Source organism: Haliaeetus albicilla, chromosome 2 (assembly GCF_947461875.1).
Source record: "Haliaeetus albicilla chromosome 2, bHalAlb1.1, whole genome shotgun sequence".
In the NCBI taxonomy this organism is placed as follows: domain Eukaryota; kingdom Metazoa; phylum Chordata; class Aves; order Accipitriformes; family Accipitridae; genus Haliaeetus; species Haliaeetus albicilla.
The window spans coordinates 8,226,642-8,245,131 of NC_091484.1; the positions used below are offsets into that span (position 1 = coordinate 8,226,642).

General features: G+C 39.7%; 1 protein-coding gene across 2 annotated transcripts in view; it reads left to right on the forward strand.

Annotated features, from left to right (window-relative positions):
• The window catches only part of BCAS1 (brain enriched myelin associated protein 1), a 57,204-nt gene that overhangs the window by 16,516 nt on the left and 22,198 nt on the right, over positions 1-18,490 (forward strand). For both annotated transcript variants that reach the window (XM_069804922.1, XM_069804914.1), the window contains 5 exons: positions 5,202-5,357; positions 5,928-5,972; positions 10,735-10,875; positions 14,063-14,098; positions 14,434-14,637. In XM_069804922.1, the coding sequence (XP_069661023.1) occupies positions 5,202-5,357; positions 5,928-5,972; positions 10,735-10,875; positions 14,063-14,098; positions 14,434-14,637 (582 nt within the window). The remainder of the gene's footprint in view (positions 1-5,201; positions 5,358-5,927; positions 5,973-10,734; positions 10,876-14,062; positions 14,099-14,433; positions 14,638-18,490) is intronic.

Genomic DNA, 18,490 nt, shown 5'->3' on the forward strand with positions numbered 1-18,490 from the left:
CATAGGAAAGCAAAAATACCTGAAAGTCAAATTGTTTGTTATGCTTTAGGAGCTTGAAGTTTGACACTGGATGGTTTTAAAGAAGTTCTTTAGCATGTTTTGTGCCATTCTTAAAATAGTCACTACTTGAGCAGTAGCTGCTTGTTGCATACCCTATACCCAGTATAAGGAATATGCAGCAGCAATTTTTTGCACTCTTAGCTATTGTGAATTTTTAGTCAAGGAAACATGTTCCCTTAGAATTGACTTTACAGGATGAGAATGCAATATAAGAAGTTAAGTAACTTATCTGAGAGCACACTAATCAAAGAAAGGAGCTGAAAACAAACATAAGTTTAGATTTTACGCTTCCTGCAAAGCTTGATATCAGCAAATATATTATAGGATTCATTTTCAGGTAATTAACTACTGAAAAGCCCATCCCCTGTATGGGGATAAGTGGCATAACTCTTATTAGTTCTGCTGGAGAGGTGCCAGTATACACTAATTGACAATCTAGCTCAAATCCTGTCCAATGTCAGGAACAGAAGGGAGAACCTAGTTGCATGGCTCCCTCATCAGAATCTGTGTGTAAATGCCATTTTAATAGTAACTGCTTTTATTGGCCTTGTTCAGGCTTACAAATAAGACTGCTGTATGACTGCTGATGCTTTGAATAGTGTTAGACATAGATCGCAATGCTTACTGCTTGCACTGACAATATTGCAGGTTGTCCCCAAAAGTCTCTTCAATTTCTATTCTTCTACCTTGTCTTCTCTATCTTATGCCTTCTCAAATGTGAAGATCACATTTGTTGTATAAACTTATAAATGGTAATATTTTTCTGAAGATTCATTTTTAAGCCTAAACAGCTGCATTTTTGACTGTTGCCCTTCAAAAGTGGCACCCATTGCTAGTACTTCAGACAGCTATATATGCGCATTTAAAGAACCTGTAGTCTCAACCTAGCAGAATATCAAGTTATTCACTACATAAACAGAACAGGGTGAATAATTCAGAATGAATAATCTATTCAGTCCATACTGGCACTTCTGTTTGTAGCTTATAAGACTGAATCTTTTGAACACTCTAAATTCCTGCAGATATTCTTGACTAATACACACAAAGAGTAAGTTTTGCCTGTGGCTTGCAAGAATTGTTACTTTTACAATCAAATGCAAAATTCATCATTTCCTATTTTGCTGTGATTCTGACCTTTCACACTCTAGATTGCAGTTTGTGCTGTTGAAGTAGGACAGTGTGAAACTGTCTGTAATAAAATAACAATGTGAAGTAGCTTTAACCAGAAGTCAGTTAAACATTTGCTGGTAGCAAATAGTCATGTTGGCAAAGCTCAAATAAGCAAGTGTTTGTAATGAGCAACCATCAGGGGATGGGACAAGATGACCTAAATCTTATTGTGCCAGTTCAAACAGGTACTAGAAGCACTGCTCATTCAGATCAAGCTTTTTTATATCAAGAATGCCTAGCTTGCTTATTAATCTTGAATTCTGTTCCAGTCTTCAGCTTTTACCTACCCACATCCTGAACCTCATTAATGGTGATAACCTGGGAATCCCAGGCCCTCACCAGCTGTAGATTGTTTGGTATGTGTTTAAGTGGCTGCAGGATCCTAGCCCACACAACAGCTTTGTGGTGCCTGGGGGCCTGCTTGAGGACAGGTCTGCTGTTTAAAAAAAGTGCCTGTATGTCTTTTGCATGTGTGATTAAAGCTGTACCACTGCAAATCTTTGAGGACTTGGAAAACAGGGGTTCAAGTTGCTCAGCGTAAACAAGTGGCAGAACCGTATCACAGGGGAGAGTGAAATTTTAATCTTATCCTTGAATTTCTGGACTATAATTTTTCATCTTTCATTCTTCAAATATGAAAAGGAGTATATGTTCAGGGTGGAGTGGAGTTAAGGACCTTTTCCGGGAAAAAAATGTCAACTAAATGCTGCTGGTATGTTGCCAAACTTACTTTAACTCCTTTTGTAAAACAAAGGCTGTGGCTCTGCCTTGCAGCACAGTTGCCTTCTGTTCCCTCTAAAGTTGCTAGTTCTCATGTGGGATGCAAGAATGACCAAGTCTAATTTAATTGCTGTTACTGTAGTAACTACAAACTGTTACCAAATAATCGTACTAAAAATCCAGATATTGCTGCCAACAGTTTCTTTTTTTTTTTTGGATTATGACTTGTAGTATCTGTAAAAGCTAAAAGCAAAGCAAAGTTTCCCTGAATTGAGTGCCAACACAAAACAAACAGCATTGCTGGTAAGTAAGAGAGAGGCTCCACAGTTGTAGCTTAAGAGCTGCACAAACATTCTGTGTTTGGTGAACCACTCTTTATTTTTGTGGTCTACAAAACTACATTCAGAACACAGCATAATTAAAACAAGGACAGAATTCATGAATTCATGAAGCATTTACTATGTAAGCCAAAGAAAAGATAAATTATATGCCTGAAATGTTTCACTGAGCCATGATTCATACAAACAAAAGTGCTGGCAGGAATACATTCTTTTGATATGTTTTTCTAATGACCGAGCTGAAACTACAGTGTAAGTATTTAAGGTGTTTATCACCTCTAAATTTGGCTCCTCAAAGAAATGAATTGCACATTTACATAGTATCTGTTAACTTCCAATGCTGGCTGACTTCCCTTATTTCTAGAGTTTTCTTTCATTATTTGCCTCTGGGGCTTTGCGCAGCATATTATGCAGTGAGCTGCTGCAGAGGTTTTTGTGGTTATTTGACTGTTGCTCTGAAAATGGGATATTGTAGGACTCCATGTTATCTCTCCCTGATTTATATGCTGATGGCCTGAGTCCGTGCTCCTTCCTACAGCAGTATTCCCACGAAAGCACAAGATGGATCACAGCATCTCTCAAAGTCCAGATTTGAGTTTTATCTCAGTAGCTAATGGCAGCCTTGCCTTGGGAATCCTGGCATAGGGCTCCTCGTACAGTAGTGGGTCATTACGGGGCCCGTTTGTGCTCTGCGAGTTGGAGTTCAGGGATTTTTGGACGGTGTCATGCCTCAAGCTCTGTACAGTCTGCGCTAGCTTTCACTTCTGCAAGGCAAAGTGTGGCTTTAGTAGGGAGATAACCTGGAACAGCCGGTGCTGCCGGTGGTGGTACCTGTCACCTTTGCAGTTGTCCCAGCTGGTATCTGCTGCTGGTAGCAGCTGTTTGCTACAGTCCTTGGCAGAAAGATCCCTTCCTCCTAAACAGAGTGCAGCCCAACACCAGAGCTTGGGCTTGTGTGTGTAAAAACTAGTTTGCTTATTTTTGTTTGATAGCATCAGGTACTTCAGTTATGAAGCTAGTTTTGTTTAGCAACATACCTTCTGCCTCCTGCTTCTTTAGTCTCTTGCCTCGTGCCTTTGTTGCCCATTTAATATGTGAAATAGAGCCAGCATTTTTCATATGACGAGAGCTCTTTAGATGGCATCCCTGGAAGCAGGGCTGCTGAAGCTGGCGTGGCCACGCATGTTCTGCATGGGACACATTGTTCTTGGAGCCATTCTGGCCTGTAACTGGCAGCTGGACAAAGTGGTGTGTTAGACCCTTGTAAGAAATTTCTAAATAGCCCGTTGAAGCACTCTGAACTACTGTGCTGTGTTTCTTCCTGGGTAAACTTGGAAAACAGTGGGTGGAGAATTAGAAGTCTGTTCTTGCAAGTAAAACCTTGCATATTTTAATTCTTTAAATGCTGCGTGGAGACTGGCCACTCCATGCTCAACTTTCCTGATGCCAAATTAGCCCTCTGAAGTTTTAAAATGTTTATGCATCTTTAGTCTACTCCTTCCTTTAGTGACCTACAGAAACGTATGTCCTATACAAATATTGTGATTTTTTTTAATCGCCCAGTACAGGGAAAGGTTCTCAAGAGTACAATTTTATTTTAACTTTTCAGAGTAAAAATGACATTGAACAACTATGTCTAACTGGCAGCTTAGGAAGAAACTGTTGGTATTGCTTAGACCTCCATGCAGTCTTTGAGAGCAGTGATTCAAAGATGCTGTTTACTGGAGACACCTGGACAGGCTCATCAGTTTTATTTCTTGTCCTGATTTTTCCTCTGGAGTAATCTGAGCATCTAGTATCCTAACAACTGCTTCTCTAGTCACTGTTTCCTAAGTGACCAGATGCGTACTGCTGTCTAAATAGTTGGGGATGATAACTTCTGCTGAAGAATTATGGCACTGCTATGATTTTCTGTTCAATAATGTCTCAAATCCCCTATCAAAGTCGAGGCCACCATCATGCTAGGCACAATTTACTTTAATAAAAATTGACAGATCCAGCCCTCTACTTACAATGTAGACAGACAGAAGGGAGGAGGATTATTGGTAACAGACTCAGACATTACTAGCCAGATGTAGTACTCTTAAATATTACAAAAGGAAGTGCTGAATGGGACATGAGGACTTGTCTCAAGCTGCTCCCTCCTGCACAACATTTGTGTTGGCTTTACCTGTGCAGGCTCAAGGCAAAAGGGGCCAGAATGGCAGGCAAATTCAGTGTAGAAGGGTGCCAAGCTCTCCAAAACTGGCCCAAGAAGAGTTTTTTAAAAAAACAGACCTTTGTTTAGGTATCTAAACAGAAACTGAATAACTTGTAATATTACACACTTGTGAGTGTTTGAGCACTGGAAAACTATTTTTGGGCTCTGGGAACTGTAATTCCAGGAAGAGAGGAGGCAGCTCCATCTGGCTCGGAAGAATTACTTTGGGTTGTTGCTTTTTTCCTTCTTTTAATCTGTACCATGTTTGTGTTTGCCAGATAAAAATTATTCTGGAATTGCAGAATACAGAATATCGGAAGCAATCTTTGTATGGTACAATCAGACACAGAGCCATCAAAGGCCAAAATCTCAGCGTTTGTTCCTATTCACAAGTTCAGCCTTGAAAAGAGAAAAGCAGTGTTGTTTGGGATGCCGTGTGCAACTTTACTTGTGTTTGTTATACTTGGTAGCTGAGAACAATGTTCCTCCAACCAACAGCAAATGCTGAATATATTAGAAAAGAGGGGAGAGAGATGTATAAATGCTCGATTGTTCTGAATACGTAGGCTGGAGAAGTATGGTTGGAATTAGGGTTGTGACTCTCGGAGCAACATAATGCAAGTCACAAATGTTACTTTTGCATTCCACTGGAAATTAAGCAAGCTAGGACTGAGGAAACTCTGCCCCCGACCCCCCTACCCTTTTTCTTTTAGGAGATAGATGACTGCAACCAAAAAGACCTACGGCAGGACTTGGCAGGTGTCAGTGGTCTCACTGCTGAGCAACCTGAAAAGGCAGAGGTAAAACCAGACAACCCCCAACCAGCTGCTGCAGTAGATAACTCCGTCATGAGTTTCCTTAAAACACTGGTAAGCTTTTGTCTTTCCTTTTCATCTTTAGGCTATGCTTTAACTTGCTTATAAAAATCCCATGTGGACATGTTGAGTTAAATGTAACATGTTTGCTGTCAAGGGCACTGAGAAGTAATGAAGCCAAACAGATGCCTTGGAGAATGACTTGAGAGTGATAGATGTGTAGGTACAGTGCAGTTATGACCAAGTGATGATGACTTACTCTGGAAACTTCCTCTTCTGCATAGATACTTGTAGACGTGGAGGTATTAAGCTGTCTTAAGGATTTTTTGTATGATGAAACTTTATGTTGTAATAGCTCTAAAAGTTCACTTTTACGGTTAATTGGATGTATAAGCTTAAATAATATATCTTTGGTTGAGGTATTTTTCATTTTAGCCATTGACTTTAACATGTTCTCAAGAAACATTTGTAATATAAAATTTTCCCACATGGGTGGGAAACCAATATTTGTACTTCTTTCACCTTTGTGCTAGAAAAAACTGCTAGTTTCAAACATATGATCTTTCAGACCTTTTGAAAGACTGAGTTGGGTGTGACTGTTTGTTTTTCTCAAATACATTTAAGGTTTCCCCAAGTAAAGCTGAAGCCAAAAGTGATTCTGAAGACAAGGTAGGCAGATTCCTCCTCCTGTCACTGGTCACTAGATGTTTTTGGCATACTTATTTCCTCTTCATTGTGTTGCCTTTTCCCCTGTTGATGTTATCATTTGAAGTAATTTAAAATATTTTTCCCCTGAATAAATTTGAAAGGAAGGTGAGCATAAACAGTGCAATTCTTCATATCATGTTACAATGAAGATCTGAACTGTAGCGTTTTCTGCAAGGTTGATGATAACCTGGTAGCGCTTTTGGCTGTTACTCTGACTTGTCCTTGATCTAAAATTACATGTCCCTGCAGTGAAATCCTCCTGAGTCCACAGAAAACTCCATTGGCTCGTAGGCCTGTGCAAAGCTGCTGGCTTTTCATTTCCAGTCGCGTATATGCGTGTCTGCCTTATCTCTCTTCACACCTGCTGGAGCTGCCATGTCCTGGTGGGGGGGACATGTGAGGACCCCCTGCCTGTGGCAGTTCTGTGGCTGGGTGGGCAGGAGCCTGCTCCCACCCTCTGCCCTGCAGTGCATCCACAGCTACTGCTGGGTCCCCCCTTGGTGTGCAGAAGGATGGGCAAGGGTCAGCTTCCCACTGAAATCAATAAAAAGCAGAAGGAGATCCCAGCGTTTCCTCTCTGGGACTTTTCTGGGTGAAGCACCCCTGTGTGGAGCGGTCACAGCTGACGGGCTGTTCGCGTGCAGCAGCTGAAACCTCAGGAAGATGATGGAGCTAGTCTAAGCAGGAATGGGACTTGCAGGGAGAACTGTCCTGCCCTGACCGCTCAGGATTCTTCCCTTTACATGCAGAGATGAGGATCAGGGGGTTTAAGTGTGGAGAATTGAACACTCAAGCTGTTCTAATACAATGCATCAGGCTACCAGTGTGTGTGATGTTCCTGAAATCTGTATTGTCTGGACAGGTACAGAACCAGAAAACGCTCCTCCAGGTAACAGGCAGATGTGGCCTCTTGCTTTCCTCTTTACAAACCGCTTGTTCTTAGATTCTACTGGCAAGAGGAAACTTGTTTTTAGAGTCCATGAGCAGTGATGGTCCTTTATATGCGAGTTCAGAAAAGTTTTATTATTATAGCTTTCATTTGCTATTAGAGGTATTGAAAATTTCAGATTGTTCCAATGTATTTAAGAAACTTGTAAAAAAAATTGTGGAAAAACTGGACTGTAAAAATTTTAAGTTGAAAACATAATCTTCTGAAATGGAAAAATATAGGTGTTTAAAGGCTACTTCTTTCCCCTTTTTTCCTCTTCTGTTAGTACCAACACTTGCAATAGTTTCAACAGAAGCAGAAGTGAGACAATTTGTATTTAGCTGCCTTCTATCTTCTCGTGTTTCAGTGGTTTACAGGCATGTTACTGACTGCATAACTGGGAACTCCCACACTAAATATCCTTACACATTGTTATGACCATAAGAACTAAAGGTTTTCTTGCAATGCCTGTGATAAAATTTAATTAACACATAAGGAATAAAACCCTAAAAAAGAAATGGTCTTTCCATGCAACTATTAGGTAGCCAAAATTACTATTGGCATCAACATTTTTGTTTTCTATCCAATTTTCTACCCTTTTTGTGGCATTCAATTTTTTTATATAGCCTGGTTCTAAAATGAAGTCAGTCTTTCCAGAAAGCTTGGTGAGTACATGGGGGATACACATCACTCCCCAATTATAGCTCAATAATTCTGGAAATTGTCAACCAGGGCTAAGGTCTTCCAAGATATCTAGATAAGGTATTTATCAAATTGTGCTGTTTCAGTAAGACTTGTAGCTCTTTCAACAACTTCTTAAAAATCCAGTTGTTCAGTCCCATTTGCATACTTGACTTTATCAAGTGCACCCATGTGCTTCTATAACAGGTGTAGGTGTACTGTAATTTGGAAACAAATATGCTGTTTGGGTTTGGTTTGCTATCACACCTATGAGGGTAAACAAATCCAGATGACTAGCAGGATATGTGAACTCCATTATATAGAGGTTAAATGGGAGTTGTTTTTTTACAAAGAACTCCTTTATGCTCACTATCTTCCTGATAAAAAGAATGACATTTTCACTATATTCAAGGAAAAATGTTAAAAAGGTTAATTTATTCACTGTCATATAGAAAAGCTGCAGATTTTTTAGCTGATGTGTATAATGAAATAATGGTCACTTTTCCCCTGAGAAATAACTTCTGTCCAAGTGGTGAAGATGTGTTCTTGAGTGAGGCTTTCCCCTTTGTGCAGTCTGAGCCTCTCGTGAGCGCTGTGGGGCTTTCGCGTGGTTTGGCTGGTGCTGGGACCTCTGTGCCTTTGAGTCCTGGTCGTGCTTTCATTTTGGCTCCTCACGCACCCCCTTTGCAGGGAGGAGCTGTGTTCTATCACACGAGGGCTGGTACGTTCCCAGTGTCTCTTAGCAGAGCTCTGCCACGGTGAAGAGGACAGACAAGCTTTCTCGTAAATCTAAGACAGCCACAGCCCGCTTCAGCTTTGCAAAGCACGGCAGCACGCTCCCTCCTGCTGAAACGCAGAGGTGTGTGGCATCAGCAAAGCTGAACTCAGTGGTTTTTGTAGCAACGTGCTGTCAGCAGCGATGCCGCTGGCTCTAATCAGCTGGCTAAAGACAGGTATGCTTTCAGCAGCCTGGGCACACCCTTAACAATTATCATTTCATCTCTGTAAACACAGGAGTTCAATACGAGTCGAGTCATATTTCCTTGGATTAATTGATCCTTTGCGAGTTTATACGAACCGAGATGGCATTCAGATCTGATCTGCCCCAGACCACCTATTTGAGCCTTCTGTAGCAGATCCTGACTTGTTCCCGCATCACTGTATGTTTGGGAATACTAAGAATGGTACAGAGTACTGCAGGGAAAAATGGCCGTTTTTGATGCAACTGGCCACAGCCTCTTCCTAGTACAAAGCACTTTATAGGAAGCATGTAATTGCACCGAATGAAATGTTCTTGGGACCAAGATCTCAACTTCACATGCTGGTATGTGTTACATTCTGCACTCTGGACCTTTCCTCCCACCCTGTTAGCTGTGGTCAACCACAGTACTTGATACTTCACACTGTAAATACTGTAGGCTGATTGTTCCTTTGGAGTTTGGGTCTCTTCATGCTTCCATAGTTCCTGGAAATTTTCATCAACTCATTTTAAAGCTTTTTACTGGTCGAAAGCTTTTATTTTTTTGCCTTGTTCAAGTGTAAAAGAAAACAGAATGAAGCTTGCAAAGGGGCAAGTTAATTACCTGAAGGGTGAACACTTGAGTCATATGTCACTGAAATAACTTTTAAAATTTGTATTTCTTCACTGGCCTGTTTCTTAATTAAATTGGGAAATAAATTGCCAAAGGGAGATCAGAATGAAGTGCAGGATACTAGCAAATAGTAAGTAAAAAATACTGCATCCTCCTTTGTACTAGGTAATCAAAGGCATCTTACTGCTTTAAAACCTGACACTGTGAGACACTGAAGAGTGAAGAATGCTACCCCATATTATTTGTGATTAGTCATATGTTGTAGGCATATGTACCATGCAGTTACTGCAGAACAGGCTCTTGTGTTAACTTGTTTGTAAGTTAAAGCTCAGTTAAGCAACCTTAGATACTTCTGGTTTTGTCTCCCCTCCTTTTTTTATTACTGAAAAGATGAAAACAGTGGGGAAGAAGGGGGGGGGGGGGGGGGGGGGGAACAACAACAAACCCTCTTGTTCATAGCGTGAGAACTTAAGCTTTTTTTTCCTGCACTGATAAATCCAGAGGGTTGTGTAGAAGTCTGGGGGTAGGGGGAGGACAACGGTGATTGAAGAGTGAAGTTTTGAGAAGGTGCTTGAGTTAGGATTTAAAAAAATATATTTTTTCCAATGCTGTGAAAAGTTAAATGGAACACTTTAGCAAATGTTACTTAATTTTTTCCAAGACTTTTCCACAAGTCATGTATTTGAACAGGCTCACCTCTACCCTGTGCAGGGTAATTTAGTCTACATTGAGGTGCAGGTAGTCTGCTACCACTTTTGAAAAAAAAAAAACCTGATAAAGCTTTTTTTTCCTATATAGACATCTATCAATATTTCTTTATTTTATAGCCCTTTGTAGTGGATTTTTTGATGTGCGACCTAGTTTTTTAGAGATCCACTCCCTAACACCAGTGGGCAATGATTTCCAAAACTGTGTCCTGCAGATATTTAGAATGGAATGAAAAGGAAGCAGCGCTTATTCAACACTTTTAGTATCAGTCTATCATTACTATTTTTCTGATACTTTCATTTCTAACTAGATTCACGAACATTAGTGCAAACTTGAAATATTTTACGTAGCATATATCATTAATATTCATACTGCCCTTTTCCTAAATAATGCATTATGCAAAACATTTTAAAGTCCCTACAATACTGCAATAAAAAAGAAGGTATTTTCAAAGATTTATATATCTGCCTGTTAAAATTATAAATCCCAAATTCAGTTTGTTACTTGAATTTAAAATACAGAAGTCTCAGTCTTTGTGGGATTTGGGTCTCAATTTAATGAAGATTTTAAGGGGCAAATTGTGGTTTAATTTTGAGTCAACTCGATTTCCCTAGCTTTCATATTTATTTCACTACTCATGTGAAAGAAAGACTAAGGAGAACTGAGTGATCACTCAGAAGAAAACAGTTTGTTGTCCAGGGCAAAAAGGAAATGTTTGGTTTTAATACTACATGTATGAGTGTTTTAATGTCTTTCATGAACCAAATAAGAACTTTGCAATAAGTACTGAACATCAAATGCTGTTGTACAAAAGGGATCGAAAGCGGAAAAAGGCCATGGTGTGCAACCTGCTCCGAAGACAGCGGCAGAATCCCAAACTAAAGGAGCCAAGAAAAAGAAGGCAGAGAGTCCCAAGCTAGGACACAGTACATTTAGTAAACTCTTTAGGCATAAGGTCTGTATGAAACTCTAGCAAGAGCAGAACCCTGAGCAGTAACAGATGGCTCCAGTCGCAGAGTGAAGTTATTTAATTGGTAACTGAAATCAGCATCTGGCCAGCTGTGCAGTGCTCTGAAAACTACTGGTGTGAGCCTTTCTGTGCCATGCATTATGAAAACAATCTTCATGTGCAATGTTTCTCTCGTTACACCATCTGTGAATTCAGGATTCTGAAAATGCCTCTAACCTTCCCTGCTATGTGCTTCCCAGTTACTAACACTGACTAAACTTCCCTGGCCACTTAAAATAAAATAAAAGGTACGGACAAGCAATGAATTATGCAGATATGAACAGCGCCTGCAGTTGTAGGATGTGTTTAAGAGCTCAGGCCAACTACAGTTAAGGCTTTATGATCCACGTTGCCTTAATATGCACTGTCATGTGGTTAAAATTGGTGGTTTGGTGAAGTGGGTCATCTGATATGGCACGGAGAAGGTTGGAACATGGAATTTCCTTCAGAAAAGGTTACTTTTTACTGAACACAGAAAAGAAGTAATTGTTGATTGAATTCTAAGTGTAGTTCGGAGGGGGAAAAGTCTGGTTTTCAAGGATACTTTAAAGTTGTTCAAAATGCATACTTTTTGTGCAAATGGTTGTTTCAGAGGGGATTATCTTTTATCTTAAAAAAAAAAAAATCACTGACAACTTTTCATCTCAAAGCCCATATTTGGGCATTACTGCATTCTCTGAAGATAATCTGCCGTGATGTTCTGTGGCAGGGCAGCAGAGAATTTTAGCTTTTTAGCCCAAAGAATGCAGAAGCAGAGACCCTTCCACTGGGGGAGGAAAGTAATTAAATATTAATGATCACTCAAAACACCCACATGGAATTTCTGGTGAGTAGGGGGCTTTATAATCAAGGGCACAAAGCAAAGGGATATTTTTAAAACAAAAACATTCTTTCCACGATCTCATTTTTGAGATAAAACTGTCATCTGCATATTACTGAAGGAATAATAAATCTTCCCAATGGCTTTAAGTTTACAGTTTTTGCCAACAGCTTAAAGTTAAGATCTCTTCTAGTATATACTACCTTGATAGCTAATAGTTTTGATATTTAATACAACTAAAATATGAATTACTTATTCGTAAGGAATTAGGCCTTCCTGGTAAAAAACATAGCTAGCATTTTTTAAGGTGCTAAGCCTCTTCTCTAACAATTCAAAATCTTGCCATGAGTTGTTGGGAGAGATGATTGGTTTTGATTAGGCTTTTTTATAGAATTTTAAAGACTTTTGGTCTGGAATGTAAGCAGTTATCTTGAAGAAACACAACAGCACTAAATTTTTACAGCAATAAAATGTCTTATAAAATGTCATTATTTTTTAAATAGTTTTTTTCTTGCTTCTAAGTTTATTTTCACAGCTTTCTTTCCACATACAAAATACAGAAGCAATAACTGAGGTATCACTTATGACATATTAAGAAAAAAGGAGGTGAATTAAAATGGTGCCAACAGTTTGTGAGGCTGATTGAAAGTGGAAATTCAAATCGGAGCACTGATGTGACAGGCAAACCCTGAAGTCATCACCTCTAGTAAAAAAAAAAAAAGTTCGGTTTATCTCATTTCATTTGAAATGCTGTCCTTAGTGTGATGTGTCAACTAGATGAATAGGTAATGAATTCCTTTATTTGAAATTATCATTTTAATATATGTATTCATATTTAATTTTAAGCACTTCACTCTCTCCTCTGAAAGTTCTTTCTCTGCAAGTCTTCCAAAATTCACTTCTCTGTACCTTAGTTAAGAATAGATTGGCTATTAGTTTAACAGAAACATTGGGTTTTGGTGTCCTGTGTTTACATGAATACTAACTTTAAGGCACCTTGTGAATGTTGTTCTCAAATAGCAACATGCATGTTAATATAAATCCATAACATAGGCTGATGCAATGTGATTTAGCCATTTGACCTCAAAGACTGAGTTTGGATGGCATTTAACAGTTGGGTCCCTGTCTGTCCTTTTATTCCTATTCATGTGTATTTGCCTTGCATTGCATGCCAGTTTTGCAGTATAACTGTACTGATTTATGGAATTTTTACTTGGAAGAGAAGGGTTAATCTCTTAGTTTCAGCTTTAGTACTGAAGCCAGCTTGTGACGTTACACTACTACTTACTACTTGCTCTGGATCTTGTTCATTAGAACTAACCACAAAAAGAAGTTCTTGGCTCCTGCAAAATACCTCTCACTTATTCTTTCAAGAAATCTACAAAGCTTGTGGTGGGCTGCCTAAACCCAGGGGGGCTGGGCTCACATTTACCTGAGTTTGTATCTTGCTGCTCCTCTTTCTGTACAGCTCAGATACTCATCTTCAGTGCAGGCTATGCTGGATGTTAGGGTCGATAGATACTGGTATATATTACTGGCCAGGAAGGAGTTTAACAAACTGGATCCCTCCTGGCTTTGTGTATTTTGATGAAACCAGGAGACCCATTACTGTGAGTGATGATTTTTTTATTTATTTTTTTTTTTTACAAAAGAGTAAATCCCACCTAATGCACTGAAGTGTGAGTGGATGGACTAAACCAACCTCCAGCACCTGCAGAGCTTCTCTTTGTAGAGGTGCAACTCCTGTTTCTAAGTTATAAAGCCTCTGCTGTTCTGTGCCCTTCATTTCCAGGCAGTCATCTGCCTACGTTTTGTATCCCAGAAAGCAAAGCTTCCTGCTTTGGAGGTGATTTTAGCACGTCCCTGACTGGTATGCAACTGGCCCAGTGGAAAAGACCCAGCTCTGGCTTCTAAGTGTGCACTGGAAGGTGCACATGCAGACCCAGCTCAGAAAAATCTCTGCTAATATCTTAAAACCCTGTGTAATGTCTTATCTGAAGAAACTGGGAATGCATATGTAAATACACATATTTTTAAAGAACAAGTTGAGGACTGCAAGCACAGCAGCATGAGCACAAAGCAATTCAACACAAGGCTGCAACGCTGCTGCAGGTAGAAGGATGCGAGCTGGCAGTCCCTTCAGGCAGCCTCGCCTCTGCCAGAGATCAGTTTCCATGGTTGCAGGAGCCAGGACTTTCACAAACATTCACTAAAAATAAAATAATTTGTGACACAGACAATTCCTGAACTGTGTAACTGTGAGCGCTGACATTGCCGGAGACAGACTTGTCTTTGTGTTTTGTTTCCCTTCAGGCTGCAAAAGAGACCCAACAGACAACTAATACCAAAGTGAGTAGGATGATTCAAGTTATCTGTATGAATAATGCAGTCAAAGGGTAATTATTCTTGCTGTCACTTTCAGTCTCAAAGAGTGGTTTAATTTCTTTATCAATTAATCATCTCTGTTATGAAGGGTGGGTTGCTATGTAATTTGCTTCCTCTATTCAAGACGTTACTTCATTTGAAAGGACAGGCGTGCAACTCATACGCTGCACCTTGCGTGTCCTGGGCAGCGGTGGTCCGCTGTGCGCTTACCTCTTGTTCCAGGGGATGCCTGAACGTGCGGCGAGTATCTCGTCCTTCACAAGTTTTCAATAGCCTTATGTGTTCGTGTTTCTTCCTAGAGCACTGAACAGCAGCCTGTTACCTCTGTAAAATCAGACAAAAATGTCCCTTCCTCTCAAGAGTCACAGACAACTAAGCAGAATACGAAAGTCCCCGAGCCTGCAGCCCAACAGCAGGCAGTGGCCAGTGAAGCCCCCAAAGAGGTGACGAAGGAGAAAGCATCATCCACTCCTATGCCACTGAGCAAGCTCTTTTGGAAAAAGGTATGTCTGGATTTCGGAGCTGGCCCATCCCACAGCTCCATTTTCACACAGCATCTAAAGTTATTGCTAAGCATAAAGTTACAGTAAAGCAGTTAAATCTCCAAAGTTGAGCATATCCCACGTGCTAAATGCACAAGGAGCATGAAGGATATACCCACACGTACAAATGCATACGTGAGCTTTGGGCAGTCACGTATGCACGTGGCTAATAATGGCAGTTAGACTCCTGCAGAAGAATCTTACAGAACATAGTCTTTTAAACTTGTCTGTAGTATTTAAGTGATATTATGGAAGAAGGAATATTATTGTCTGTCAATTCAATGCATTTGTTAAAGATCCCACAGAGATTATAGCATTCTTTATGAAATTATATCATTAATAGAGACATAGCTATAAAAAAACATTTTGTTTTTATGAGAACTGTTTGCTTTAGTTCTAAATGTCTGAAAACCTGGAATCTGGTGGGTCTATTCTTACTCAATAGAAAAAGTTGCATACCAGAGTGGATCAGTCATTAAGTTTGGGGATTGAGGTCGATTGCTTGGGAAGACACATTTTTCCTTTGTTAAATAATGGTTTTAACTAAAATTAGGACTAACTTTGAAAACATGGTTCCTTTTTCCACGGTCCTTATGGTTTATAAGCTGAAGGTTTATTCTTTTCTCATTCTGTTTAAGAGAAGAGCTCTATTAAACTTTACTGAATCACTGTATGTTGAATAACTGCTTTCCTGGGCTTCTGTTCAAGTTCAAATCCCAGAAATTAACTGCTTCCAAACACACAGATGCTGCCTGAGCAGCTAGCCCTGCAGCTTCTTTAGCTGTATTTTCCCTACTGGGCAGTGATACTGGAGATAGAGTTTGGGTATGTTACCTACACCAAAAAAAAGGTGGTTAGATATTTACAGAGTAAACATGCTTGAAAACAATCTAAGCTTGAAACAAGCTTGTTACTTGGGACTTAATTTCCTGTGGAACTGGGCAAATCAGGTACTTAGAATGAGAGGAAAGTTGTGAAGAAGAGGGAGAGGGAGGTTTTTCTATATAGTTATTACTGCTACAGAAACCTTCTCTGAGTAGTCTGGCTTATTTGAAAACAGAGATGGGAAGCAAGATGTATGCCGAACATGAAGATGAAATAAGAAAAAAAGGCCGCCTAGCAGATGGTCGTATGCAGTTTCAGTGTAAAACTGAGTAATAAATCTTAAGTTCAGTAATTTCATAATGAAGTAACAAGGTCTTTTGTGTTTGAAAAGGAAAAAGCATGTAAGAAAGGAACATTTTCTCACGGAAAAATAGTGGAAATCACTTCTGTGGAGGAGAAACTGGTGGTGATGGTTGGGTTAAAAAAAATCTGATAAGGTTTTGGTAAGACTTCAAAACCTTGTTTTGAAAGATTAACCCAAACTAATGTAGTTATAGATATTTTACTGCTTGCATAATGTAGGTTCTGCCCCCAGTGAACACCAGGTCCCCATATCTCATAGCTAGACTTAACTAGGTCTAGGTACATACCCTGTGTTTCTTTAACCTTACAATAATTTTCATGTGAAGTCCTGGGTTCTCAAACATCTCAGGGGTGTAAATCTTTTACCAAAATTGTCTTTTACTTCTGTTCATAATGCTGGGTTTAACTTATTCTACATCATCATTAGCTGCTTATGTCAGTGAATGGAAAGTGCTGTAGAGAACTTCCTACAACTCTGAGCAGGTTTTGGTTCCTACAGAAAATCTTAAGGGCTAGTTAAATCATTTATGCAAATACACTGAACTACAATAGTGTGTGAAATCTGAACTTTGTAATATGAGCCCATTTCTGCTTATTTAGATCTTCTTGGGTCTGGAATTGTGCTGAGACCAAATGTTTTTGCAGGTTTTCTGGAGTAAATTTCTGCAGCAGAGGACTAAATTTGGTCCTAAGAATTTAAAAAAAAACCAAACCCTGCATGCTTCAGCATTGAATCCTTACCTATAAAAGGCTGATGTTGCTTTACTGGATTTTCTTGACAGAGAATATTATATTTCCTTTGATGAAAGACCCTGGTGACCCAGTCAGCTTGAAGCTAAAAAAAAATGAGGATAGATGTAAAAAAAAAAAAAAACTCCTTAGACTACAGGTTAGCCTCAAACTCAGCTTGGTTTGAAGATTCTGTCTTTTTTTTCTGCAGTGATTTTATCTTTCTGGCACACTTAATGTACTGTCCTTTTGCTAGGATAGAGAATTGAAGCTAGCAACTGTTCCAAACAGGTGTGTAATTCAGAGTCATGTGTAGTTTTTCTTTTGAACTAACAAATAGCAACCACAACACTCAATAGATCCAGGATTCAGATCTAGCTTCTCTCTTTCCAGGCAGTCTCTTAAATATCTATCTTCCGATGAGCTTTCACTTCAAAGTAAAGCTAATGAAGTGCCTGTCAACACATTGCAGTTAATGCTGCTGCTCTGACTATAGATGAATAAATATGTAAAAGAAAAAGAAAAAAAAAAATCCTTATTCAAGTTCTCAGATAGAAACCACTTTGACTGTATTTGCCCCATTTCCTGATCAGTCTGCAGAAGGATTTTCATAACTGTTACTCAAATGTTTGTCATGCTAGCGTGGTTTTTTGTTTGTTTGTTTGGGGTTTTTTTGCAAATACTAGGGAATAGTAATAGAAAATTACAGTTAGTAATTTCACATATTTGTGTTGGAAACCTGGTTTCAAGACCTTGTAGATCTCTGATCAGGGCAGAGAAACATGATGCTTCACTTATATCTGACTAAAGCATGCCAGTAAGTGATGGAGGAAAGTTATTGAGGGACTATTTAGACTGCTCTGTGAATTATCTTTAAAAGCAGATATACTTTTTAAAAACCAGAATTTTAAGCTGTTGCAATTCGGTTGCCATACAAACGCAGAAAAATAGTGCCCTTTTTACGAGGTGTAATTATGCACTATAATACAGACAGCAAACTGGTTACATATTAAGTGAAGCAGAATAACACCTTTTATTGCTGAGCCTGCAACCATACTCTGCCATAGGAAAGCAAAGGTAAATATTTGGGTGGAGTGTATGAGATAAAGTTACCCAGGACTTACTGAGTTCCTGCAGTAGTTTACCTGCTCCCATCCTGGAATATACCACCTATCAGGCAGGAGAGAAGGAGATTCTGGCCTTTTTTTGCTGGGTAAATGGATGAAGGAACTGGAAAAAGAATTGCCGCTGCCTGAGGGAGTGAGGAGGGCAATAAGCGATGGGCTTTTGGGGGCCATTTCACAACCTGACTACTGGTATAGCTGCTGTCCCTACAGCAGAGAGGGGCCTTTATCTCCTCAACCCAGCAAATAAAACCAATAGGACTTGTGAGTCAGAACCACACTCCTGGCCTGTTTACAGCCCAGTGTGGTTTAACCATAAGCTGACGGTGGTTAGTACTAATTGGTTAATAGTCTGAGCTGTTATAGCTCAAGATCTGCTGAGCGGCGCCTTCAGGCAGCAGCTGCAGGTCACGGGGGTCTTCGAGGTGGAGGTCCGAGAGCATGTTGGTGGCTAAAGCTGAGCTACCTTAACTGCAGCAACCTCTGTCGTCTTTGCGTTGGCAAAGGAGGGCAGGAAGGTGGATTAAAGTCTCTCTAATCCTCCCTGCTTCCCACCCATGAGCCTGCGAGTGAGCGGCAGGAACAGATCTCAAGCATGACTGCTTTTAAGTGGAAATTTCTTGAGCAAAAGGTCATCTTTCATATGTATTGTTAAGATAAAAGAAAAGCTGCTTCATAAAGAAGGTATGACCCAGGAAAAACAGAAAACCTGTTCCTTGAGTCTAATGAAATGCAGTGGAGAGTGCCAGTTCAGACTCTAGCACAAGATCAAA